At 55.9% G+C, this 25,742-nt stretch overlaps 2 protein-coding genes across 4 annotated transcripts; one reads left to right on the top strand and one right to left on the bottom strand.

Moving 5' to 3' along the window:
- The first annotated feature begins 1,415 nt into the window (after positions 1 to 1,415).
- INAFM2 (InaF motif containing 2) lies at positions 1,416 to 4,457 on the top strand. 3 transcript variants are annotated; one of them, XM_042989157.1, is made up of 2 exons: positions 1,416 to 2,549; positions 3,982 to 4,457. In XM_042989157.1, the coding sequence occupies exon 1, from the start codon at positions 1,641 to 1,643 to the stop codon at positions 2,097 to 2,099; it is 459 nt and encodes a 152-aa protein (XP_042845091.1). In that variant the 5' UTR covers positions 1,416 to 1,640; the 3' UTR covers positions 2,100 to 2,549; positions 3,982 to 4,457. The 3 variants fall into 3 exon arrangements, with proteins under 3 accessions (XP_042845091.1, XP_042845090.1, XP_042845089.1); XM_042989156.1 differs by having other exon boundaries at positions 1,416 to 3,072; positions 3,982 to 4,452; XM_042989155.1 differs by having other exon boundaries at positions 2,932 to 4,448.
- A 5,660-nt stretch (positions 4,458 to 10,117) lies between these two features.
- On the bottom strand, positions 10,118 to 18,278 carry CCDC9B (coiled-coil domain containing 9B). Its single transcript, XM_007081655.3, is given in 12 exon segments — positions 10,118 to 13,073; positions 13,157 to 13,199; positions 13,781 to 13,880; positions 13,981 to 14,034; positions 14,627 to 14,685; positions 14,963 to 15,162; positions 15,807 to 15,932; positions 16,024 to 16,176; positions 16,855 to 16,931; positions 16,934 to 16,961; positions 17,233 to 17,346; positions 18,178 to 18,278. Coding segments are annotated over 12 exon segments (1,506 nt in total). The 5' UTR covers positions 18,190 to 18,278; the 3' UTR covers positions 10,118 to 12,533.
- Between the last annotated feature and the right edge of the window lie 7,464 nt (positions 18,279 to 25,742).

The following is a 25,742-nucleotide window of genomic DNA, read 5'->3' as shown; positions in this document are numbered from 1 at the left end:
GGGGAGGGGGAGGTCACCCACAGGACCTCCGCCACCACCACAGTCCTCTGCCCACTCACCAGCACACAGGCACAGTCTCACATACCCATTAAGACACCCAAGCAGTCCGCTCACCCAGCTCTGGGAACACAGGAAGTAGAATTCAAGGAGGAGGGAAACAGAAATTCTGGAAATCCTTACCCAGAGTGGGGGAAACAGAAGGCAAGAGAGGAAGACAGAAGGACGGGGAAGGCACAGGGGAAAGGGGCTACTGAGAGTCGAAGCTTGGCTAGGGGACGTTGGCACCGACCAGACCGTAGGGAGGACAAACCTCACAAGAGAACGGGCACGTTGGGGGGGGGGGGGGGGCGGCGAGAAGGGGACAACAGCCCAGACTCTGAGGCCCAGAGGGGATCAGAGAGGAGTAAAACTCTGAGAGCCATACTCCACGGGTTCAGTGCAGCCTCTTGAATCCAAATCAAGCCCAAAGCTGGGAATCGGGCACCCCAAAAAGCGGGATCTGGAACCTGTTGCAAACTTCAGGACTAAGGCGAGTCTGGAGAGCCCCGCTCAGCACGTGGTTCCCAGAAACTTCGAAAGGTCTCGCAGTCTGACTCCGGGCTCTAAGAGAATAAGAGAGGAAATCGGGAAGATTTCAGCACCGCTCCAAAGCCCAGCCCCGGCCGGGGGTGGGGAGCAGGGAAGGGGCGCGACCAGCTGCGACCACAGTGAGTGTTCAGGGACGCTTAGCTGCCTGTGCAGGACGTGGGCCAGGTTCGCTAGGAGTGAAAGGGTTCAGGAAACCCGCCCGGAGGGCACGTGGAGCGGGACGCCGGCCGAGAGCATGAGCATGAGAGTGGTATCACCCCGACTTTGGGGGGTATACTGAGGCCTGGGGGCCGCAGCCTTTATTGCTGTTCCACCTGTCACTTCGGACACTGGGGAGCGAAGGACAGAGGCGCCAGATTTGACAGCTCCATGCTCTGACCACCCCTCCCCGCCCCCTTTCCAGTTCCGCTCCCCGCCCCAAACGGCGCCGTTCCCCTTTTAAAGAAGCGCCCGGGGCTCCCATCTTCTCCGCGCCAGTTCGCGCGGGGCTGCAGCGACGTTGCCCTTTTAAGAACCAGCCTCCTTTAACTCTCTCCTAACGGGGCGTCCCGGAGGGGCTTGCGGCGCCCAACACAAGCCCGCCTCCCCTCGCGGCACTTCCGGACCCCGGCGTCGCCCTTTTAAGAGGCAGCCCCCAGCGGCGCTCCCCCCGCCCCCTGTTGCCGGCGCGCGAGGTGGGGGAGCCGGGCTGGAGCGGAGCGCGCCGTCCGCGCGGCCACTGGAGACCGGGCGGCCGGCGGCCGAGCAGGCGGCGGCGGCGGATGGGGACGCGGAGCCGGGCGGCTGTGGCGGCTGTGGCTGTGGCGGCGGCAGGGAAGCAGCTGACGGGCCGGCGGCGGCGGCGGCGCTGGCGGCAGTGACTGGTCCAGGCCCCGGCGGCGGCTGCAGCGACGCGGTGGAGGGCTGCGGGCGAGCGGCGTGAGGAGCGGCGGAGGAGCGCGGAGCTGCCGAGAGCCGGGGGCGCCGGGCCGCCCCTTGTCCAGTCCTCGCAGGCCGCCAGGCCCCCTCCAGCCGGGGCCGTGGAGCACCGGGGCAAAGGCCGGGGCCCCCCCATGAAGGAGCGCGACGCGGCCCCGGCCGAGCGGGGCAAGCCGGCCACCTACACCGGGGACAAGAAGGCGAAGATGGCGGCCAAGACCAACAAGAAGTGGGTCCGGCTCGCCACCGTGTTTGCCTACGTGCTCTCCGTGTCGCTGGCCGCCATCGTGCTCGCCGTCTACTACAGCCTCATCTGGCAGCCGGTGGGCGCCGGGACCTCGGGGGGAGCCGCCGGCCCGCCCCCCGGCGGCTCCAACGCCACCGGCCCGTCCGGGACTTCGGGGGCGGCGGCCGGGCCCAATGCCACAGGGTCGTCCCGCCGCGAGGCACCGCGCGACGCGCCCCCGCTGCAGGCGGCGCGGCCCATGCCTCCGGAGCCCTCTGCAGACAGTCCCCCGGCCGGGCCGCTGGAGCGGCCGCGGGGACCGGAGGAGGACGAGGAGGAAGCGGCGGCGGCGCCCGGGAGTCGTTGAGCCCCTCCGCGCCAGGGGCGGCCGGGAACCATTCTCCCCTCCCCACGCCCGGAGGCAGGACTTTGCAGCAGGACGGGGCGGGGAGCCCGCGGGAGTGACCCCCACGGGAGTGAACGCCCTCTCTCCCCGCAACGATCGCCACCTCGCCCGGGGAGCCAGGGGCCTGCATCCCGATCTTCAAGCCAAGGGACCACGATTCGCCGGGGGCTCGGGGTTTGGTCTTCCCAGGACCGTGCTGCGCCAGGGCTCTGAGCCATAAAGGGAATGGGGGGAGGGGTGGGGAGATCCCAGCTCCGAACCCTTTTTCGCCGCTAGCTCTTGTGTATCCTACGTGCAGGAGTGACTCGGGCTTTCCCCCAAGACTCAGGGGAAGGAGGGAGCTGTAGGAGCTCTTCTTTAATAAGCTGAAGCTCTCACAAGGAGGAGGGCACCAAAAGTAGTGGAGCTCAGGTACGTCAACCTAGTTGCAGTGGCCACAGATGCATTTAATTTATAGATCCCTGTATATAGTTGTTGACATATGCACTAGAAGCTATAATTACACAGAACTATATGTATCCTCCCACAACCCTGGTTAGCTTCCGACCGATGGGGTCACGCAAGGGCTATTTGCTGGCCCCCAAAGTGCAGCTAACCAGAAGGGCACAAACACTGTTTTTTTTCATCATCCACTCTCTCCCCTTTACCCCCTCCTATTTCAGAAAGATAGGTTTATGGCCCAAAAGAGTATAATCATTCTTAGACTTGAAAGGACAGTGGGAAACCTTAGAAGAAGTAGAAGCAGTTTAGGGAGGGTGGAGAACGAACTAATCCCCTCCTCTTCCCACCCTAGTGCCCCCACGGAAGAGGCTTCCTGTTGCGGCCCTAAGTATCTGGATATGGGCCAGGGAAGAAGGAAGGGAAAGAGCAATGCCTCTGTGCTTCAATCCTTGGCCTTCTCCTCACAGAGTTCTTTTAGGAAGAGCAAGCTTTTGTAAGTAGAGTGGCTCACAAGTGTTTTTATTTTATTTTCTGCTCCTCAAGATCTTGTCTTGTTCCAGTAATCACCCTTGCCTTCTTCCCTCTTTGCTGAGCCTGTGACAATGTAGCCCTGCAATTAGGGCGAAATTTGTTGTGAAACCAGAGCGTTGAGCACGTTTTCTGGTTTTGACTTGTATTATAGAACCAGAAAGGCTAAAAAGTGAGCTTCAAACTCAGGATTGTGCTTTGATAGCCGGTTAATAGACCAGCCGTGGGAAGGTTACATTGGCTTGTCTTTACGTCTCCTGATAAACCTACTTATTTGCAGCCTATACTTTGAGATGAAAAACACCAAGAGAAATGACATCTGTATAGTTCTGGGACAGCAAGAATTCTACATACTCAATTTGGATTCCATTTCCTTCTGCCACTTGCTTTTAGGCAATTGAGTGTGGGTAGTGACAAGATATCAAACCCCTTAGTGTTTCCTTTTTGGGAAATGAGGCACTTTTTAAAAAACAAAAACAAAAACTTATCCACCTGAGTCCTGAAACAGTTGGTCTCTCCAGTTTTTTGGCCTCCACTCTAGTTAGCTCTGATCCAAGTTTACAGGACAACAAGCCTTGCTTTAAGCCATGTTCTGTTGTGGGCAGGATAACAGCAGCTGAGCTGTCATAGTCTGGGAGCAAGCTGGTCGCACCCCCAAGGTGTCTTGGCTGGAGGAGATTTCTGAGCAGCTGATGTGACTTTGGTCATTAGGAAGCCTTTGAGGCCTTTTTAAATTTTCGGTGGGGGGTCTGGGGGTGGGGAAGAAACATAAAATGCCACTTTATAACTTCAATAATAGCCTGTAATTTATATTTATTGTGTGAATTTTTAGTCCTATATTTTAATAATTTGTAAATTGATCTCTTATTCCAAGAATCCTTTGAACTTGCCGGAGAACATCTGGGAATCCAGTCCCCTGTCCCCATCCCTGCATTCTGGACTGTTTAATCCACTTTGGGATGGATCAAAGAGTCTAGAGAGACCACTCATAGGTCCAGCTGCTGGCCTCCAGACTCTAAAGCCTTCACTGGAATTGGGACATTAGCTCCAGCTCTAGCTGTGAACATGACCAGAGACATTATTTATAATTCAGCCATTTAAGATATACCTGTACTCAAAAAGTCCTGTATATTTTTTAAAAGTTTTATTTTTCAGGTGAACAAAAATACATTCTAAGAACTCTACATAAGCCTGTGTAAGTTGACCATTTCTCTTTCGTACTCCTTGGGGAAGGAGTAGAGTTTGGAAGAAGACATGGTCTGAGATGTGGCGGACAGACGTTGATGAATAGGTGTCAGAGGAAAAAGCAGTTGCCCTACTGTACTTTTGTGCCTGATGGCTTCACTGAATTGATTGGTTAAGCGTGGCAGGGATGCATCTTAGTCGGGAAGCAGTCATGGGGTCGGATGAACAGTGATACCTAGCTCAGCCACCTTTTACCAACCTTAAAAAGGTTCAAAACAGTTCTGCTCTTAAGAGATTCTGAGCAGATACCTAGCTGAGGATGCTCAAGGACCAGTAAGCCAACATATTAAGAATTATGACAAACACTGAGCTGGCTGAGAGCTGCGGTGAGGATAGGCCACCTGACAGCACCACTGTTCTCACCTTTAAACCACTGGCCCCTAGATAGTTCGAAAAGTGCCAACACTGGGAAAGAGGTGCTGACATACCTGCAGTGGTTGGCCAGAGCTTTGTCCACAGGGGAGCAGGTGAGAGAGCCAAATGGCTCAGAGAAGGTGTAGGTTGCTTCAAAGGTGAGGCTTTTTCACGCCCTAAGGCAAACAATAAAAGACAGGTGGGTGAAAAGCAAAATAAAAGGGATTAGCAATGCTGCAAAATACACGGCACACAGTTGAACTAGCTCATTATTAGACAATGCTGCCCAGTACAAAGTGGAGTGAGAAGCCGTGTTGGTGGGGCCCCCTGAGGCCTGCACTTCTCCAGAGCTGTTGGGGGTAGCTTCTGTGCTTTTACATCACCTTGTAGTCTGCAGGGAGCATGGAAAAAGTCCGCCCTTCTTTTATTTCCCTCTTCAGCCTACACAATGGCTTTTTGTGAGAGGGCTTGGTAAGGCAGAGCAGAAGGGAAGTGAAAGAGTTTCCAAGGTTCTTCTAGTTGCCCCCCCCACCTTTGTGTAGACGGTGACATGTGGCTTTTGCAGTTGCACACAGCTTCACGCATTGGGCACATACAGCGGAGTGTGCGGCAAGAGCCTGCTGGCTGATAAGAAGAGCACTGTTCGGCCAGAACAGGACTGGGTTGGTGGGGAGCAGTGGCCGAACAGCTTTATTTTCATAGGTTAGAAATCAGCTGCAAAAGTGCCCGTCAGGAAGGAGAGGTCTGTGCAAAAGGGGGTTACTCTCCTTTAACTGCTTCCACCATTAGGGTGATTTCTAGGTGTTTACTTCTATTAGAAGTTACTGTGCACATTTATGCCCTGGCAGGCTGAGTTTGAAGGAGGAGATAATCCTCTTTTGAAAGTGAAGTTTTGGAGGGCGAAGGATCAGGAGTTTGCTAAGCTGTTCAGACTGAGTTTGTGTTGGAATCGTTTCTTTCCCCCATGATGCTGAGGTGCAGAAAAATGTGTCTCTGAAGTTTTAATCCTAAGAAAGACTTTTCTGCCTAACAGCTCTAGATTTCTGCACAGTATGAGAGCGCAGCTTTGGAAGCTCTTCGGTCTACCTTGTTTTCCAGTTTTCACTAGGGAATTCTAAGATGCTGTGTTCTTCAGTTGAGTATTTATATCCTGTTTTGAAAGGCTGGGTGGAGAGCATCTACTTGTTTCTACATGTTTCTTTAAGGGGAACCAAAAGGTCAGGTCCTGAGCTTTAGGGCTACCACAACTATTTAAAAGGGGTAATAATTGTCCTCCCCTTCCTGTCTGCAGAGAATGGAGGTATTTCTGGAATTGCAATGCAATAACAAAAGGGCCACAGCTGTATACTTTTTCCCTTTTTTTTTTTTTTTTTTTGTCTCTCAATGGAGGGCAGGACCACAATAGCTTTGGTCATTTCACTGGACCAGCGCTAAGCCCGGTGCCTGGCACATAGTAGGAAGTGCCTAGAGTTGGTTGATCATCTGGTTGATCACTGCGTTAGATAGAATTGGCCCTAGTATCAGTGTGATGTCACTGTCGTAATCCACTTGGATACCCACATCCACAGCCCATAATCTGGTTCGAGGGAGTAGAAGGCTAAAGAGAAACCCTGCAAATCACAGCTGTACCAGCCATTCTGGCCACAGTTTCTTTACGTCCAAGTTAAAGGACATGGGCTCAGCCTGCCTGTTCTTTCCAGGCACAAGACATACACAGCTGTAGTCCATGTAGCAGTCAACAGACACAACATAGACTATGTGGCCCGTTCGTTGCCCCCTCTGTCCCGACCCTATGGCCTAATGTTGAGCTATAAAAATACCTGCTTTATTGACAGTTTTGGGTCACATCTGTTTTAATTGCTGACCTAGCTTGTGGGTTTCTGCTGCCAGAAAACCTGTGTTATACTCTTTGTTCCCTCCAGTAGCTAGTTTAAAAAATAAAAAAACAAGGACTTTTTTTTTTTTTTTCACCACATGCCCAGGCTCTACCAGGCTCTCCATCCTAAGTGTACAAACAGCCGTGACTCCCAAAGTCATGCACTGTGTACATGAGCCACCTGGTCAGTGGGGAGCACGTGGGCCAAACCAGTTCCATATAAACATTCTATAAACATTGGCCAAGATACTACTGAGGGACCAGAAAATTCCCACCGAATTCTTGTCCTCAAGAAATTTACAGACATGCCAATAAGAATCTACTCTGGTCACTGCCCTGTTTTCTTAACTTCAATAATCTGCTTTTAAAATAGTTTATCAGTTAACCAGCAGTATGATTTTAACTCCCCGCAGAATATTTTCCACAAATCACTACCATTAATTCAAGAACAATTTATTTAGTGCCTGCAGTGTGCCAAGCGAGCCTCAAAAGTCCCCAAGCCAACGTGTCCAGAGAGGCAATTATGTTGATTACCAAGAAATTCCTTTTAAATATACCTCTCTCAAAAATAAATAAACAAACAAACCTCTCTCTGCTAACCTCAGTGTTTAGAGTCATGAGTTGAGGTTTCTGCCCAGCTTATGACCTAGAGGCCACCTGCCCCCCCCCCCCCCCCCCCAGCTCTCTACTGGTAGTTGGGGCAGTATTGTGTCATGGCAGTCGGCCTCTGTGCATGGGCAGCTCACAGCATCATGAGGACCTGGTGAGGGGAGGCAGTGTGTTCTTGGAAGGGACCCTGAACTGGAAAATAGGAACCTTGTGGACTCCATAATAGCACTGGTTAGGGCCTTGACCCTGCTTTTTCCTCCTAACCAAATGGGAATTCATGAGAGCAACTGGAGGTAACAGATGTGAGAGGGCTTGGAGATGTTGGGAATAAAAGTGCAGCATAGACATAGGAGGTAATATATTTTCTAGGGAGTGTCTGTCCCCTTGGGCATAAGTGATGCCTGGAAAGAAATGCAAAGGGGCAGGTGATAAACATCATAGCAGGGCCCAGACCATCAGCGTCAGCATCACCCGGGACCTTGTTAGAAATGCCATGTCTTAGGCCCCATCCCAGGCCAACTGGGTGAGAGATTCAGAGGCTAGAGCTTGCCTTTGTGTTTTAACTAGCCTTCCAGGTGATTCTGACTCTAAAATCAAAACCACCGGCCCAGACTTTGCCTCCGATTCTGTAACTTAGGGTTTAGGTGTTTCTGTTTTGACAGATGGCTACAAGGTGACTTTTGACCTTTTTTCTCAGTTGAAGCCAGCTGCCCTTCTGGGAGAAAAGCAAACACTGTATCCCCAGAGTTTGTAAGAAAAAGGGGGAGAGCCTGCTGCATTACTGGTTATCTTTTGAAGGTGCCAGGAGAACTTGCCCTGGAGAACTGGTAAAGGAGGCAGGCCTGAAAGAGTCCTCCCTCCCCCTCCCACTGATGGTGTTTGCCTCACCTCCTGCCCTGGGGCCTGCTGCTCCTGAGTCAGACCTTAAAAGGAGCAGTGGGTGCCACACTTGTTCTTTCTGGTGCCAGGTCTGTGCTATTTCACTTCGTCGGCGTCAAGTGGATGCTTAATGAGGGGCCGTGACGTAGGCAGGCCGACTTGAGAGAAAGCAGCCTCAGTCTGTGCTTCTTGCCGCTCTTCTCCCTGCCTACCCAGCCTCAAGTCCTCCCCTCAGTGAGGCTGTGGCCCCCCCTGCGTCAGCCCTTCCGCAAAAGCACCGGCAGTCCTCACTCAGAGCTGCTTGCTGGGTCTGTGGACACTGATAAGTGGCTGGAGAGGCAGAGTGAAGTGGTATCTTTAGTTTCTCCTATTCCTTTGACCACACCCCCCTTCCCAACTTAGTCCCCAGAATAAGAAGATATGGCCATGTGGGGATTTTTGCCATTTCCTTTGGGGTTTTTTTTGGGGGGGAGGTGGGGGGATAGGAGGGGTTGTGCCATCTTTTCCTGTTATTCCTGTCCTGAAGCCAGGGTTGGGACTGAAATTGACTGGTGGTCAAACTCTCCAAACTTGTGCCTTGTTAAATAGCTGGCTCTTCCTTGACTGTAAGAAAATACAGTCGTGCTGCTCCTTTGGGGGGGAAAAAAAACCCTTAACTCCAGGAGATCTGAGCAAACCCCACAAGGGAGTTTGTTTCTGAGGAAAATATTAAGCAAAGACTGTGGCGGGAGTTCATGAGAGTGCCACTGATGGAAACCGAAGAGGGAATGCGCTGACATGTGAAAGTCGGTGTGCAGAGGTAGGGGCAATGCTTAGGAATCTCGGTGACCCAGCTCGTGAGGCTCTGAACTCCAGTCAGCTCCTCCAGGACAGTAAAGGAAGCTCACAGTCCTGGAAGGCTGGGGAAACTTTACAAACCATCCCTTGTTTCCCTGAAGTGTTCTGATCCTAGTGAAGATGAGACTGGAAGAGAAGGTAAAGGAGAGGATAGGAAACAAAGTAGACAGAGATCAAACCAAATAGCTATCCATTTATTTAACACACAATGACTGAGTGCCAGGCTACTGCTGATAGAGTGCCTGCTGTGGGCCGGGGATATTTTGCATTCTCTTTCATTTTCTTGACAACCCTTCAAGGTAGGTGTTACTGGCCCCATTTTTCAGATAAGAAAACCAAGGCCTTAGAGGTTTAACTTGACCAAGGTTACCCAGCTAGCTGATGACAGACCTCGCCCATGTCTGTTCCTACCCTGATGCCTCTCCTCAAAAAACATACCTCCCTTGCAATATGGTCTGCTGCTCCCCTCTGCCCAGGTGACAGGGGCTCAGGATGGAGAGATATTCTGCCCCTTCTGCCCTCCGTGTTATGAGGCCCTAAGTAAAGCTGTCATTGCTCTACTATTCTGCAGGCACCTTCCTTCTCAGTTCCTCCAGCTCTGTGCCTGGGTTCCCAATAGTGCTGTCTCATGAAGAGCTTCCCACCTTTGAGGAAAGTCTTGTCAGCTGGTTGGAGAGGAAAGAGGCATCTAAGAGGAAGTCTCCCAGCCAGGCCTTTAGACAAAGGAGCCAGGAATTGTTGCAGCCAGGCTCCCATGACCCTGAGGTTTATGGAGGGGTGTCTATGCTTCCCTCCTTCTCCACCGCTGGTTCCATCCCAGGGGAGGAGGGTGCTCGCCCCCTTAGCTGCTGCCCTGAAGAAGGCTCCCCCTTTGTTGAGAAAAGCTGTGATACTTTTCTGGCACTACAGTCTTCCTAGAGTGAAGACCGCCTGTGCTGGTCTCTGCACTCTCTAACCCCTAGTGACTCCCATGACATCCTTTCTCCTAATGTCCTTCTAGATGTTACCCTCAGAGAGAGAAACCCTATTTTTCCATAGCCCTTCTGCCCAGCTTTCTTTTCGTTTCTTTCTTTTTTTTTTTTTAAGTTCATTTATTTCGAGAGAGGGCACGTGAGCAGGGTAGGGGCACAGGGAGAGAAAGAGAGAGAAAGAGAATACCAAACAGGCTGTGCTCCAACTTGGGGCTTGATCCCACGAACCGCGAGATCATGACTTGAGCTAAAATCAAGAGTCGGACGCCCACCCGAGCCACCCAGGCACCCCTTGCCCAGCTTTCTCTACTGCTTAGGTTCTGTTTGTAAGGGCCGAGCCAGATTTCTGCCTGAATTCTACATCCCCATCCCATAGTCAGACATACCTTGACATATACCCTCTAACGAAGGCCTATCTATACGGTTGGTACCATGGAGGCGGGGCGGGGGGTGGCCATTGGGAGCAGTTTGTGAATCTTAGAATTCAGATTCTTGATGATGGTGATGATAATGATGATTACTGTTATTATTATTTTGAGACATCTGAATTCAAGGGCTCTGCTTGAATCTGCTCTTCCCCACCTCTATCCTTTGGGAGTCATGGGTCAGGCCCAGGCCCCTGCTCCAAATACATATATGTATGACTGGAGAGAAAGAGGAAAACTTCAGTTGGAATCATTCGCCCTTACCTATTCATGTCTCAGAGGGGTCTTCCCACACGCATAAGAATATTCCCAAGCCTTTTCAAAATTCCACACCAACCTCTTCCACCCCCTTCACCTTATCCCATTCCCAACCAGCTAACCAGTCTCCTCACTCCCCGCTACGGGAAGTTGGCACCACCCACTCACTGGCCTCTCTGGCACCTTCCCAGGTGCCTCAGCTGCCCACCCAACTCTGAAGCCAGGAAGCTTGCACCCGGCCAGGGCAGCCCTCGCCGGGTCCCCGACATAGCCAGCAACAAGTCCTTAGAGTCTAGAGTCTGTCTTGGGCCCTAGCTCGCCATATCTCCCAGCCCAAACCCTTCCTACTCAACCCGCGGTCCAGGAAACAGCAGCACAGCTGTCACCTGGAGCCGATTAGAAATGCGCATTGCCAGGCCCCCCACAGACCTACCGAATTAGGACCTGCAATACTCTGCGCCTTAACATGTGAGAAGCACTGCTCTAAACAATCTGATCTGCTGAAAAGACACCCCCTCCTCATGCTTCCTGCAGCCCTCCCTCCCTTCCACAGTGGAGAAACCCTGAGCATGATCTGGACACTCCCTTGAGAACCCAGAGAGGCTGGTGAGTGAGGCCTGGGACCCTCAGCAGAGAGGAGCAGCCACCACCACAGGGCCAAAGAGGAGGGGAACAGAGGGGGCCACATGGGGAGATCCAGGCAGGAGCTTGGGGGGCAAAAGACACACGTGGTGAGAAAGGAAGGGGCACCTGCCTTTTCGAGCAGAAGTGAGATGGTTCCCTTTGGGCTCCTCCCACCATCCCCAGCTCCTGTCAGGCTCTTGCAGCCAAGAATGGCTCCTGCTGTGCAGCCTGGGGCTGCTGGATGCCTGAGTTTCTCCCTCCCTCTTGCTGGCAAAGTCACCATCGCCCACCGGCTGCACTGCTGGTAGTGGGTGCTCAGGAAATGTTTGTTGAATTGAGAGGAAGCCACAGCTTGTGCGGAGTCTGAATAATTCACCAGCCGTGGGCCTCAGGGGAGGGGCAGGAACAGAGACTAAGTAGGAAAGACAAGTCCTGAAGTTGTACTTCGCCAGAGTCGCTGTTTCTCTGTCCCTGGTCTGAGTCCTTGCTATTGCATGACCTTGGTGCAGGGAGGTGGTGGGGAAGAGGAAGTAGGAGATGGCAGGAAATGGCCCTGGGCTGCAGGGCTGCCCTCTTCCCTCCCCTTGGGGTACACTTGAAGTCTGACCTGGGTAGGGGGGAGGGAGGGTGTCCCTGCTGGTGAGCTTTCCCACCCTACTGTGGGGGGGGGGGGAGACGCTATTCTCTCACCACCCAACTCCACCCCATTTCAGAGAGGAGGCCTTTCCAGGAACCCTCTCTTTTGCAGAGGAGACCTGAGCTCCACTCTCCTGTCCCCAGCTCAGTCCCCACCTGCTGTGCCCTCCCTTTCTGGGCCTCAGCCTCCTCTTCCAGGAAGGCAGGAGGCTGCCAGCTGATGGCTGATGTTCCACTCGTTTGCCATCCTGTGAGTCTGGGGCTGTGAGTCACCTGGGTGCAAGGCAGAGGCATGGGAAAGGGCCCAGGCCTGGGCTGGTCCTGCCAGCTACTGAGGCTGCCTCCACCTCCAAAGCCACAGCTGGAAAGAGAAGCCAGGCCCTGGGGGGTGATAGAGGCCAGGTGAGCCAGGTGCTGAGTGTTTCCAAGCCTCGCTTTCTTGCCAGCCTCAGAGACCAGGTGTGACATAGGAATACACCAGGAGCTTTACCTGCAGGTGAAAACACACCCGTACACAGGGATGTGCACCTGAGATACAAGGAAGGCCAGCTCCTTGCCCTCACGATGTCACCCCACTGGAAAGTTTGCCCAACTGCTCAGCTGGACTGCCACAAGCCACCAGCAACCAGACACCCACCACGCACAAGAGTCCTGACTGCATTCTTCCCTCCTCCTCTGCCCAGCCCGGCCCCTTTGCTCCCAGGGGCTTTGCTCAGCATCTTCCCGCGGGGCCCGGACCTCCTGTCCTGCTTCTCACACCTCCTGCGCCCCTTGCTCTTTGGCCCATTCCCCTGGTGGGCCTGCTTCGTTGTGCCAGGCCCTGCTGGGCCCCAGCCTTGCCAGACCTGTCTTCTCTGGGCTCTAAGGGCCCTGCTCCTCCTTGGGGCTTGGAGCAAGTCTGTACTTCCGGCTCAGCCTGGGGGTCATTCAACCCCAGGAGCTGCTCAGAACCATCTGGCCAGGACACAGGGTTCTCCTGGGCTCCAGGCCTTGGAGGGAGCACACACACACTCGCCCCGGGCCCAGGGCTACTGGCTCCTCCTAGAGAAAGGTCAAGGGGAACCAAGTCAGTGTTTTGTGGACAGGTAGGTTCTGGACTGGCTATCGAGACTCCTGACTCCCTTTTTGGCCCCTCTGGGGATACTGGGGCTGGGCTGGTTGCTGGGGCACTTGTGGGTCTGCTCAGCTCCACCTCGCTCTGCTTCTGTGAGTGTTCCTCCTCGCTCCGACTCTTTCTGGTACTTTGGCTTCCCTGAAACAAGAGATTGGCCCTGCTGGCTGGCGAATTCAGAGCTCAGATCCCCAGCCCGTCCCATCCTATTCCCAAACACCCACCTCCTGGCTCTCCAGCTCCTCCTTGCCTTCCTTCGTCTCCCACCTGTAGAAACACGACACATGGCAGGGTCTACTCCTACCCATGCCCTTCACATCAGTTGCTCTGTAGCCAGGGGCCCATGTTCCCAGGGAGCACCTAGACCCCAAGGGTCTCAGAGGAGTGTCAGAGCTAGAACAAGGCTCCAGAAAACTTCCCTTCCAACCCGACCTTGTTCCCCAAATCCTGCCATTTCCTCTGAAAGCCAGCCACTTGAGCTCCATCCCAGGTGCCCAGCTGATGTTTATGGCCAGGCCTGGGGCACCCTGAGTTCCATGGAGACTCTGGACGTGTCCCTGCCTGCACCGCCTGGGAAAGACATGCCTGACTTCCTGGGGGAAGGCAACTGCTGTAATTACTGCGGCCTCCCTGGGCACCAGGCTCTCGCTGCTGCTGCCTTTGCTGCTGGCCTCTTCTGGAACCTCATTAACCTGCCGCCAGGCAGCCGTCAGGCAGGAGGCAGCGGCCCTGAGGCCCGGAGCATGAAGCTGGACCAGTGCTGGTCCTGACCTCCCAGGGGCAAGGGAGATCCAGGAAATTAGGAAGCCCAGGTGATTCCCCTGATTTTGCTCCCTGCCACCTGTTACCTGCGGGCCCTGCCAGTCAGCCTCTCTGTCCCCCGGGCTTTGCTTCGCGTGGCAGACACCACTGAGGATCTGCTGGGTTGCCCACCCCGAGTAGTACCACCTGCAAGAGATGGCCCACGAATCAAGCAGAGAAGAGGGCATGGCAGCCCAGCTCCTTCACCAGTTCATGCAACCCTGCTCCTCCTTTATTCCCAACTCACCTTTACCATCAGGGGACAAGGGTGGGGGCTGTAGCTTTCGGTGGCTCCTGGGACCTAAGTGGGGCAAAGGAAATGGGGAAAGAGTGGGGTGATAAAGGATCCAAGGAAGCAACACCATTTTTCCAGGACCAGGAAGCTGTCTGTCTTTCTCCTAGTCCAGTTGTGGGTGTTCTGACTCCCCAAAAGAGCCCCGGTCTGGGGATCGAGAGAGCTGGGTGCCTGTGCTCACTTTGCCATTCCTGGCTAGGTAGCTGGCTGAGCCTCTCCAGCCCCAGCTTCCTCCTATGTGAAGTAAGGGGACCAGCAGTTCTAAGAGCTCTGTCCCTACAACAGGCCAGGGACAGGGAGACTGGAGCTTTCACCCGTGAGGGACCAACTTCAAAAGGATCCCAGTGCAGACTTCCTGTGAGCCTCCTCCCCGGAACTGCTGGGGTCAGAACCCAGGGTAGGAGCTGTGGGTTTGGAGGGAGGGAAGGTGCCCTGCTCTAATAGAAGGGAGAGGAAGGAAGATGTTCTTCCGTGCCTCCTCCTAGCTCCAGAAATAAGTGGCACACCAAGAGACAGAGAAAGGAGGGGAAGCAGGGGGTGGGGGGAGGCTGTGATAAAAGCCAAGGAGGGGAAGGAGGTGAGGTGGGTATTGGCTCACCCCTGGTGCCGCCCGCCCTGGCCGGGCCCTCTTCTCGAGGCTTGCTGGAGTCCTGTAGCCTGTGGAGCCAGAGAGTCAGGCTGCTGTGGGATGGACACAAGCTAGGGCAAGCCTCACACAACCACTGCCTCCCCCAGCTCCAACCCCAGAACAGATGGGGGAAAGATGGGGGACCCGGTGCCCGCCCTGAGCCCAGGGCCCAACCAGAGGGTCCAGGAAGACTCTCAACCACCCTGGAGAGGGTCTCACCAGCCCTCCAAGAAGCACCCACAGTTAATCCTGCCCTAAGCCCCACAAGCATGTCAGTCCAACAAGCTGCCCAGCCCTGCCACCCACGTGGGCTTGGCCTTGTCCAGGTCCCACGGGCGGCGCCAGTCACCCTGCGCGTCTCTGTGCCTGGCCACACGGGCCAGGTCGATCTGTTCCCGCTCCTGCTTCCACTGGGCGTAGTCCCAGCCCACCTCCTGGGGTCCCCCCACTGGTCGGTGGGGAACCGGGCCTGGGACCAGGCCTGGACTCTGGGGCTCCCGAGCACCCTGCAGGGAGAAGACACTCAGCACCATGGGGTAGAAGCAGGAAGGCCTGGGCTTGGAGTGGAAATCTGGATACTACTAACCCCTTCCTCTCCAGGTTTCCACGTCCCCGTCTAAAAATTAAATCCATTCCGTCTCTAACGTGTTGTTTGCCATAGATACGGTTTCCATCCACTTGTTAGCTGTGTCTTTTGGGCAAGTTACTTAACCTCTCTGTGTATCATTTTCTCATCTGTAAAATGGGGATAATAATAGCACCTATCCACGGGGTTATAGGGGAGGGAGGGTATGGACAGGCCCGGAGTGGAGAGGCATCTGGCAGCGGTCAGCAAGAGCCAGTACTAGGGGCTGCTGCCACCTAGAGGTCACACCTGGCACATGGCCAGTCCCCTGCAGCCTCCTGGCCCACCCCGAGGCCCGTCAGAGATCCAGTTAGGGTAAGGGGCTGACCTCTGACTTCTCCTGTCTCTCACTGCAAGGCCCGCCCAACGTGGAGACTGGCCAGAGAAAGGAAGAAGGGGTGGGAATTTTTGCTGATGCTACCTGGGCATGTCCCCATAGATGAGGGACATATGTGACTCAGCTTCTCCGCCTCCCCCAGATGAGCACTGCCACTTTCATGTCCCCATCCTCTCTTGAAGATGTACCTTCCGTGCCGAATCTGAGCTGACGGCCATCTGCATGGAGGGGGTCCGGCCCAAGCCCCCTCCAGGTGACCCTCCTGCCCCCCGGTTCTTTGCTCTGGTGGGCTTCTCACTTACGATCCGCTTGGCCTGGAGGAGGTGAGGATGGGTGGTGTGGCACAGCCAGGTAAGAAGAGGCCGTGGGCCTGGTGCCTGGGCTTCCCCCGCCCACCCTGCTTACCTCAGCTTTGTTCTCCATGGTCACAGCCAGCTCCACCCGGTCCCCCAGGCAGAAAGTACCGGTGTGATACTCCACCTCCTCATCCTCAAGCATCGCACCGGCTGCTTCAGGTCCGAGGGATCTCACCCAGTTACGGCTGACCACCCGCTTCTCCTGAGGAATGGGATGCCATGCCCTCAGGCCACATGGGCAGGGCTGAGCAGAGCTGGGCACTGAGTCCTCTGGGAGGTTCCCCAAGGCTGGCTTCCAGCCCTGGACCTCCCTGGAATGCCCATAGAGGAGCTGATTCTATGGGGCATTCACATGCCAGTGGCATTAGGTTATCCAGGCCCTGGGGCCACCCTGGGGCCCAAGATGCCACAGCAGCCTGTCATCTCTGAGCTGGGAAATCCAAAGCACTCAGACAATGGGGCTTTGTCCCTCCGATACTGCTCCTGGCTTTCGGCCCCACTTCTCTGTGCCTGTAGGGTTTGGGTTTTAGGAGCAGCCTGTGGTTTACAGCACAGGTGCAGGGCTATGGGACTGGGAAAGGGTATGGGGAGGTTTCTATTCGGTGGCCTTTCAGCTGTGGCCCTTTGGGTGCAGGGGGACTGGGTGGGCTGGGCTGCAGAAGGCTGGGAACTGACGGGTGAGCCCCAGAACTGTGAGTGGAGGAAACAGAGGAGCAGGAGCGGTTGTCTTCCCCTGACGCAGGCTGGGCCTCCACCTCCTCGCAGGGCCGGGTCCCCAGGGCCTGGCATGGTGCCCTGTAAACTACAGACCCTCCCTCAGCACTCGCAGAGCAGCTACAGGAGTGAACAACCCACGCTGTCACCCCGGGGTGGGGCTTACGCCGGGAACCTGGCTGATAGTGACAGTGAGGCCATCAGGTCGGAGGAATTCCTGCGCGGTCACAGCCATGCCCCCTGCTCCGCCTGCCGACGGTCTTCCTGGATCTCCTACGGGAGGGCCCGGGGTCAGCACAGGCCATGGCCCCCCAGACGCACACAGACAGGCCTACACAGAGAGACACCAGTGGGACACCAGGGGGCAGAGGCACGGCATCACGGAGTCCCCAAGGTCCTCGCAGAGTTTCTGAGATGAACCACATGGCCCTAACCCTGGCCCCAGGCCTAGAGCCTACAGGGAGAGACCGCCACGCAGGGGTCTGCAGGACAGACAGGGAGTGCCCACCCAGCTGCCCTTCCCCGCCCATCACAGCCAGCTCACCTGGTACCTGCGGAGTAAGGCCTGGTTCTTCTTTCGAAGGGCCACTATCCTCCGATCCAGCTCTGCATCCTTCTCTTCCTGCCTGCTCAGGGGTGACTCAGCTCCGTGAGGCCCCTGCAGAGGGCAGGGGGCCCAAGCTCCTGACTGCCGGGCCCATCCCTTATCAGGCCGCTAACTTTCACATTGACCTGAGAACCATATTCTTACCACGAATGGAACCCAGCTCTCCGGAGCTAGGCTCACAAGGGGGGATGGCACATGGAAGGTCCCAAGTCCCCACCCTACTAGGCTTGTCTGCCCGGCTCTCTGCCTCCTCAGGGGTTCAGATCAGGGCCTCATACGGGGCCCTCGGTTCTCAGCAGTGGGCTGCCCCTCCCCCGGGCTCTCCAGGGAGCTCCACTGCCGAGAGAGCCTGCCGAGCAGGAATGAGAGTTATAAATGGCTCTGGCAGCGGAACCTGCCGTGACTGGGAAGTTGCCAGGGGATTCAGGAGGTCGAGGAGGGGAGCTGTTTGGCTCCCAGGCCCAGAACCACGGTAAAAAGAGAAGCCCCTGCTCTGTCCTGGGCTCCCAGGCCCTGGGCCCCACTCCCCAGGCTTGCAGCCCAGCCTGTGGGAAAGAGCCACCGTCGCGAGCCCAGCCTTTCCAGGCCTGAGCTTCTTTCCGGCAGTCGGGGCAGGAGAGAGCGAGCTCCATGGGCAGGCCCAGCAGAGGAGCCACCCTAAGCAAACCATGCCTCTGCCCCGAAATCCCCAGGTCTCTCCCTGTGTGGCTGCAGGGTCTCCCTTGTAGCCAAACGCCCCTGCCCAGCCCCCTGCAGGCCTAGGCACAGCCCTGTTCCTCCCAGGCCCAGCTGTCCCCAGCTGCCCCCAGAGTGTGGCTGCCTGGTGTCCCGGCCTCCTCCCAGCCCCCAGAAGCCCCCCGCCAAAGGTGAGGTGCCACTCACAGCCGAGTGCATGGCAACAGTGGGCACTGAGAGAATTCCAGAGCAGCCCCAGGGGAGCCAGAGCCGGAGGGAATCCGGAGCCGCCGAGCCACCACCGGAGCCGGGCCTCTGCTGGCCTCTCCCTGCCGGCTTCACTGCTCAGCACACGAGATCATGTTGTGATTACAAAAGACTCCTCTGGGCTCACAGCCAGGAATGCTGTCGCCGCCGCCCCCACCCATCCACTCTCAGAGGGCAAGGACCAGGGCACTGGCCCTGCCCAGCACCTCTCTCCCTGCCCCGCCCCAGCGTCCCCAGAGACAGGGCAAGAACCTTTTTCTGTCGGGTTGGCCCACGCAGGGGCCTGGCTGCCTCAGGCCCTGCCTTCTCTGAGGCTCTATGCCCAGCGGAGCCCCAGCCTGGACGCACCTGCAGAGGGATGGGCAGCCAACAGAAGCCTCCATTCCTCCCAGGAGTAAAGAGCCTACAGGATGCGGCTGAGCCCATCGGGCATCCTAGTCGGAGGGCCCCCACCTCAAATGAGCCTCTCCCTATTTGTCCTCATCAGCTCTGGTTTCAGGAATTTGAAGGGACCAAGAAGCTCACCTCCCCTCGGCCACCAAATACTACTACATACCTGACATAACACCATTAGTCATTCCTTTGGGTTGAACAGTGTCTTCCCTGTGTTTTAAAGTACAGCCACTCCAGAGAGGCTCAGCTGCCCAAGTCTCCCCTCAGTATGGGGAGATGGGCCTTCCCGCAGGGCCCATGCCGCCACAGCCCAGAGCCGGCCACTCAGGGTCCCAACTCTGGGCGCTTCCTGGCCTTGCTCTCCAGGACTGGCCTTTCATCCTCTCCCACCCTGAGAAAGGAGGCAGCCTTTCTCAGGAAAATCTCTCTCCAAATCTTCCCAGTATGGCTGAGGGAAGCTGCTTGCCTGGCAGTCCCACTCTTAGAGCCCCTGGGAGCTGAGGCTTGGGGTGCTGGGAGGAGGGGTGTCTCTCTGTATCAGGGGTACCTATGGTCTGTTTCAATAGCTACAGGGCCCCGACCTCCAAGACCTGATGGGAGGGAGAGGTCCCTGCATCCCCCACATTCCTGATGGAACAGGCCTCAGTTTCCCTAATCCCATTATCTGTCTCCAGAGCAGAAATTCTCGCTGCCCTTTCACTCCTCCCCAGAGCAGCCCAGGCAGCCAGAGTTTCAAGCTCTACTCCCCTTGACCCATCCGTTCCTGCCCCCCTCCCATCCCTACCATGGTTAGCCTTTTTCCTGGCCAGGCCTTCACACAGCACCCCTGACCCACAGCCAATCTCCACAGCCCCAGAGTTCCCATCCTGCTTGGAAATGCCACCACAGTCTCTTCCTTTCCTGCCGGATGTTCCCACTGAGTCAGACTCTCAGCAATGGTGACGTACCCAGTCTCCTCTCCCTCTCTTTTTCTCTCTCTCTCCTCTCCCTCTCCTTCTCCCACCCTCTCTGTGTGCTACCTCACACAGGATGCTGAGTTTCATCCTAGCCCCCAAAGGCCCTGGTGGTCTGGCCCCCAAGCTTCCCACCACCTACCCCACACCGTGTTGTTGGACCTGGGAGGCCTGCACAGCACCAGCCTGAGATGGAGCGACGCAGCAGCTGAGACCTAATGTTCTCCATCATCTTTGGCTCTCAAACCAGGTCCGGGGCAGTGGGGTGTAGATACAGGAGGCTACAGGGGTGAGGCAAGGTCGGCTGTGCCCCTCACCCCTGTTCCCAGCCAGGGTCAGGGCAGGACAGCGGCAGGGAGACAGGAAGCACAGGTAGCAATCCGGCCATCCCATAGGGAGGGTGACAACCCCCCTCTTCTGGAAGGGCCTTCAGGGAGAGACCGCCTAACCTAGTGAAGGTCCCCAGGCCCATCGGGCTGCAGGTGCACATTTTCTAGGACAAACCAGTGATCAGATAGGGCCCCACAGTTGCTGACCGTGTGCTTGCCAAATGTTACTCACACAATACGTCATCCCTCAGAGCAGCCCCTACATTCTCCTATTTTCTCCAGAGTCTGAAGTTTGCTTGTCTGCTCCCCCAATGGACAGAGGCTCTCTGAGGGCAGAAATGGTATACCGAGTGCCTCCAGATCCCCCGGCCCGGCATAGTGCCCTTATAAACTACAGACCCTCCCCAAGCGCTCGCAGAGCAGATACAGGAGGGAATAACCCGCGCTATCCTGTGCGTGGCTGTGGGTGTCCTATGTATGTGCTTTGACTGTCTTTCTCTCCACCCAGAAACACACCGCAGCGCTGAGTAGTGGTAAAGGCCCCTATGAGGGGTAAAGAAAGGACCCCTGTCTGGGGGAAGTGGGAGACACCATGTCTCTGTTACTCCATGCCACCACTAGGGGACAGCAGAGTCACAAATCCTGATGAGGTGTGGGCTCTCTTCCCCTTCTTCCCTCCAGCTCCCCAGCTCCTCTCCCTCAAGTCTCTGTAATCCCCAGACTAGAGAACTCCCAACTCCGCCATCTTAGAGAAGCTATACAGTTGTAGAAGCCTTATTTTATTGACGAGAAGTGCCAGAGAGATAGCACCACCTGCCCAGGCCACACTGCCTTTTGTGTCACAGGTGAGACTAGGAGCCAAGGCGCCTGCCACCCAGCTGTGCACTTTCCTGCCCCTCACCCCCAGGTGGCCCCCAAAACATTGTTTCCGCAGATTCTTCGCTCTGTGCCCTCCTCTTCCCTGCGCTGAGGCGGACCCATTGTCCTGGCACCTCAGCCATGGGTCCTGGTCAACAGCTCTTCCCTGGCTCCCTTTCGGGTGGCCTGCCAGCTGGGCCCGTGGCCACACACCTGGAGTGGGCTGTATTTGGGTGGTATTCGTGGTCCGTGGTATACATACCCAGAGCCCATCCTGAGGACAAGATGGCTGCAAATCTGGGGATTGTCACTGAGGAGGAAAGAGGAGAGAGGCCTGCAAGGGAGGAAGGGACTCTCTGGACCACGCACCAAGACTAGGAGCCCAGATCTGACAGAGACCCCACTCCTGGGCCTCATTCACTGTTTCCAGAATGGCTGCCCCTGCCCAGGGCTGATTAATAAAACGTAAGCACTCCAGTCCTTGCCCTTCCTCAACCTTGACATAAGATGGGGCAGAGTGGGATGGGGGAGTCCAAATTAACTTCACTTTCATTGACTGTATGACTTTAGGGCAGTCCCTTATCGCTCTGGTCCTCATCTGTAAAATGAGGTGTACCTACTCCTCCAAGTCATTGGCAGATGAAAGGAAATGACACGTCTTATCTATATCTGGAACAACACGCCTCCCAGAGTCAAGCTCAACATAGTTTTCTTCTTGCCTCTGGGAACCGTGATAGCCACCTCGTGGATGCTACCACTACAGCATCCTTTGAGGGGCCCCAAAGGCTGCCTCCTGTCAGCCTGCTGGGATCTGAACACACTGAAGACTTCTGAAGTGTGAGGCCCACTTGTGACCCGATAGGGAGATCCTGAGGCACCCCCTCAGCATCCTCTCTGAGCCTCCCTTCATGATGACCCCTGCCCAGCAAATCCTGTAAGGCCAGGCTCCTGCCCCACCCCCTGCAGGGAGTTCACCTTGACTGCTCCCCTCCCTCATGCCTCGTCCCCTCTGAAGTCCCAGGCTCTGGCTGCCATCTCTGGCCAGCTAGCCCCGATGCTGCCAGAAGTAGTCCCCGTGCTTCACCTGCCTCTGGATCCCACCAGGCCCAGTTCCAGGCTCACATCCCAGTGTCTGGGAACCATTCCGGGCTGGGGCCAAACCCTTAGAGATCACTGGGGCCACTTTCCCCACTCTGGGTGGGTGGTTGAGTATTGAGGAGGAGGGCGGGCAAGGCTGGATTACACGAGCACCCAGACAATAGGCAGGCGACCCTCCAAATAGGGAGAGGCAAGAGGGTGGCTTAAAGCCTCCTGGGTTTCCTTTCCTGCAAACCCACTCTCCATCAGGGCCATTCCTGGCCCAAGAAACTGCTTTCCTGCCTCCTCCTGACCTGAGATCTATGCAAGGCGATGCAAGCCTCTCAGGGCAGACCAGGCCCAGCCCTGGGTGGGGAGGACTCAGAGTACATGAATTAGGGCCAGGACACGCTCTGGGCAGGCTGCAGCCATGGGGGCAGTCTGGGCCTCGCCTTTCCCCAGTACACACATGCCAGAGCAGGGTGGGGCTGAAGCCCTTTAAGGCATCAGGAGGCAAAAGGCTGATCTGGGGACCCACTCCTCCATTCTGCTTTCCAGGGCACACCCAAGGCTGGGACATCACATGCCTTCCAGCTCCTGGCCCAGCAGTGAGAGATGAAGCCCCGGGTTCTCCCTTGTTTGGGGCTCTCTTCTCCATGACGGGTGCAAAGGTGACTCACAGCGTTCTCCCAGGACCCAGGACCCACCCCTGCCCCCAACCCCTAGCCCAGAGCTGCCCACAACCAGAAGCTGAGTGCCAACCTGTCAAGAGCTGGCCCACAACGTTAACGTTAACAGGGTATCTACTGCATACTTGACCTGGCCGAGGCAATGAGGGAACCGAGAGGCGAGGATCCAGACTCCACCTTACCGGCACTTGCCAACACCAGGCCATGTTAGCCTGAAGCCAGGGCAGCACAGGGCACGGGCCAACCGAGGAATTTTCCAGCTGAGCCTCAAGGGGATGAGGAAGACTCAGCAAGGGGGTGGTTGTGAGAGGGCATCCCGTGAATGCATGATGGCAAGCGCAGTGGCACAAGCAGGGGGTTGTGTTCAGATCCCGGAGGGAGGGGTCTGGGCCAGACAGAGCAGTGGGAGTCCAGGGAAGAGTGAGCAAGGGAGCTTCAGGAGGCCTTAGAGCATCAGCATGGGGGAGGGGGCATGGAGTGGAGAGGGGAGGAGCCAAGACAGCATCCAGGACTCAGGCCTGGGGGCCCTCACGAATGTGGGGAACAGGCCAGACTTGCCTGCATGCACCCAGGGGGCTCTTTCCTCTGGGCAGGCAAATAGGTTGGAATGCTGGCATGGGACAGACAGGTTCTCCCCCCACTTGAAGCTCATCACAGGGGCCTCTCATGGGGGTGAGGTGTGGGTGGGGTCATACCCTCTAGGCATAAGGAAGAGGTCTGGCCCAGTTTGGAAGAATAGAAAGAAGGAAAGAAGCCCGACAGAAGGCAGAGGGCTTGTTGAGAGGTGACCTGTCCACTGAGAAGAGGGAAGGTGCCTTTGAAATGGCCAGGGTTGACATGTCCCCTCTCCAGGTGGCATCACCCAACCTGGACGCTTCAAGGCAGGAGAGGACAACCTGGGTGAAAGCACATTCAGGGGCACCTGGGTGGCTCAGTCGGTTAAGCGGCCGACTTCGGCTCAGGTCAGGATCTCGCCGTCCGTGAGTTCGAGCCCCACGTCGGGCTCTGTGCTGACAGCTCAGAGCCTGGAGCCTGTTTCAGATTCTGTGTGTCCCTCTCTCTAACCCTCCCCTGTTCATACTCTGTCTCCTCCTGTCTCAAAAATAAATAAAACGTTAAAAAAAAAATTTAAAAAAAAGAAAGCACGTTCCATGGTCACCACAGGGAAGAGGAAGCAGCCACAGGCTGGAGAGAGAAGTACAGTGACCAGTTTTCCCAGCTTGCCCGGAACTGACTCCATTTTAGCACCGGAAGTCTTGAGTCCAGAACACCCCTCAGTCTTAGGCAAACCTGGAAGTTTGGTCACCTTAGGGGGAAGGAGGGCATTGGAAGAAGCTGGGGCTGGGGGGTAAATGTCTCAGGAGGCTCTCAGTAAAATACTCAGTGATGCCAGAAGCCAAAAGTGGTGATATGTCCCGCAGAAAGATCTCAGTGTGCGCATGGGCAGGAATGATGAAGCCAGGAAGTCAATAGCTCATCAGTGCTAATACTGACAATGATGAGAACACCACGCACTTACAAACAGCACTGCCAAAGGCCTCACACCTGTGATGTCATTTGATCTCACTGAGCCTTGAAATCTGTGAATTAGCCAGGGCAGGTGTTATTAGCTTCTTTTTGGAGATCAGGGTCAGTGACTTGCCCAGAAGTCTCCGTGGTAGGGTGGGGTCTCCCCACTGCACCTGTGCTGAATCACTGAGGCCGATGCCCAGCCTGCACACTCTCTCCAGCCCGTGCCCAAGACCAGCCACCTTTGCCCTGTTGCCGTGAGAAACCTGTCCACCCAAACTGTGTAAAGAAAGACACCTGGTTCTCCTGCCTCCCTCCCCACCCTACAGAGCAGCCGGGGAGCAGGGTGCCTTGCTGGCTCTGCTGACAGGCATGAAGGGTCGTAGAGAGTGACATCCTGTCTTCATTGCCAGTCAGCACCCTCCCCAAGACCCCCCACCCACAGCTTCTACCACTATGGGAGACTTCCTTTGGCCTCTCCTCTCCTCAAGGCCAGAAGCTCCCCCCGGAAATGTCTCTTCTTGCTCCTCAGAGTCCTTTCCTCTATACTCGTGACTTTCTGGCAAGGAAGACCACCTCTCTCAGCCAGACAGTTCATCCAATCACTTGGTGGGCGGTCACTATCTCTAAGGCACATTACCCAAGGAAAGAGGGGACACACCCACAGTTGAGGCTCTGCTCACCTACATCTTAGGGTTGGGAAGGGGAGAAGCCACAAACAGCATCCTCTGCTGTAAATTCGCTCTGCCTTGTCCACCACTGCTACGCACATCCTCCCCTACGGCAGGCCTCCTGTCCCCCCAGACCGCTCAGCCTGTCCTAGCTTCTGTGTCCACCCCTTCAAAACAGGCCTACCTCCTCTGCCCGAGCAAGGCCTCCTTGCCTCCTACCACCTGCCGGTAGGACCTGGATCCCGAGCTCAGACCCTGACTCCGGAGATGGTGAGAACTGAAACTGGAGCCCAGGGCATTGGGCCCCCACTGCCCTCCTCAGCCCTGCAGCCCCACTGTCCCTTTGGAGGTCCCTGAGGATGCAGGCCTCTCCTTTCAGTTTGCTGCCAAAGACTGGGGGTGGAGGTGGGGAAGTCATGCCACCAGGGTCCCCAAGAGGGAAAAGGAGGATTCCCAGAAGAGGAAGGCTTGCAGGGCGGCCGAGGCCGCGTGCAGGGGTGAAGTGTGGGCTGGAGGGTGGGACGCTGCAGGCACCACACCTCTGTAAACTTCCCAGGACTCTGGCTGCCCTCTGTGCCCTGGAGCCCTGAAGGCGCACAGTTGTGTGCATGAACCCCACCTTCCTATGAACCAAAGCCCTTTGCCCATAATGTTACCAAGCAGGCTGGATATTTTCAGAAGAGCATTCCTGAAAGGAAAGACAATGTAGAGAGAAGAGGCCCAGGCGCTAGATGGGGTGGTCCTGATTAGGACTAACTACAACCTGGCTGGGTGACCTCAGGCAAGTTTCTTAACCTCTCTGAGTCCCGGCTTTTTTTTAATCTACAAAAGAGGGAGGGGGGGGAAATAATAACACCTTTCTCCAAGAGCTGATACGAGATCACTGATAGTGTAAAAGAACCTGACACAGAAATACTTTCCTTTCCACCTTGGAAATAAAGGAGAATCACTTTTTCCTTCCCTCCATGTCTCAAATCATTTTCTGATGTGGTCATGTTACTTCTGTTTTTACAGCTTTTAACAGAG

Source organism: Panthera tigris, chromosome B3 (genome assembly GCF_018350195.1).
Source record: "Panthera tigris isolate Pti1 chromosome B3, P.tigris_Pti1_mat1.1, whole genome shotgun sequence".
In the NCBI taxonomy this organism is placed as follows: Eukaryota; Metazoa; Chordata; class Mammalia; order Carnivora; family Felidae; genus Panthera; species Panthera tigris.
Note: the sequence above shows the minus strand (reverse complement) of the source record. Positions and strands in the feature narration are given on the sequence as shown.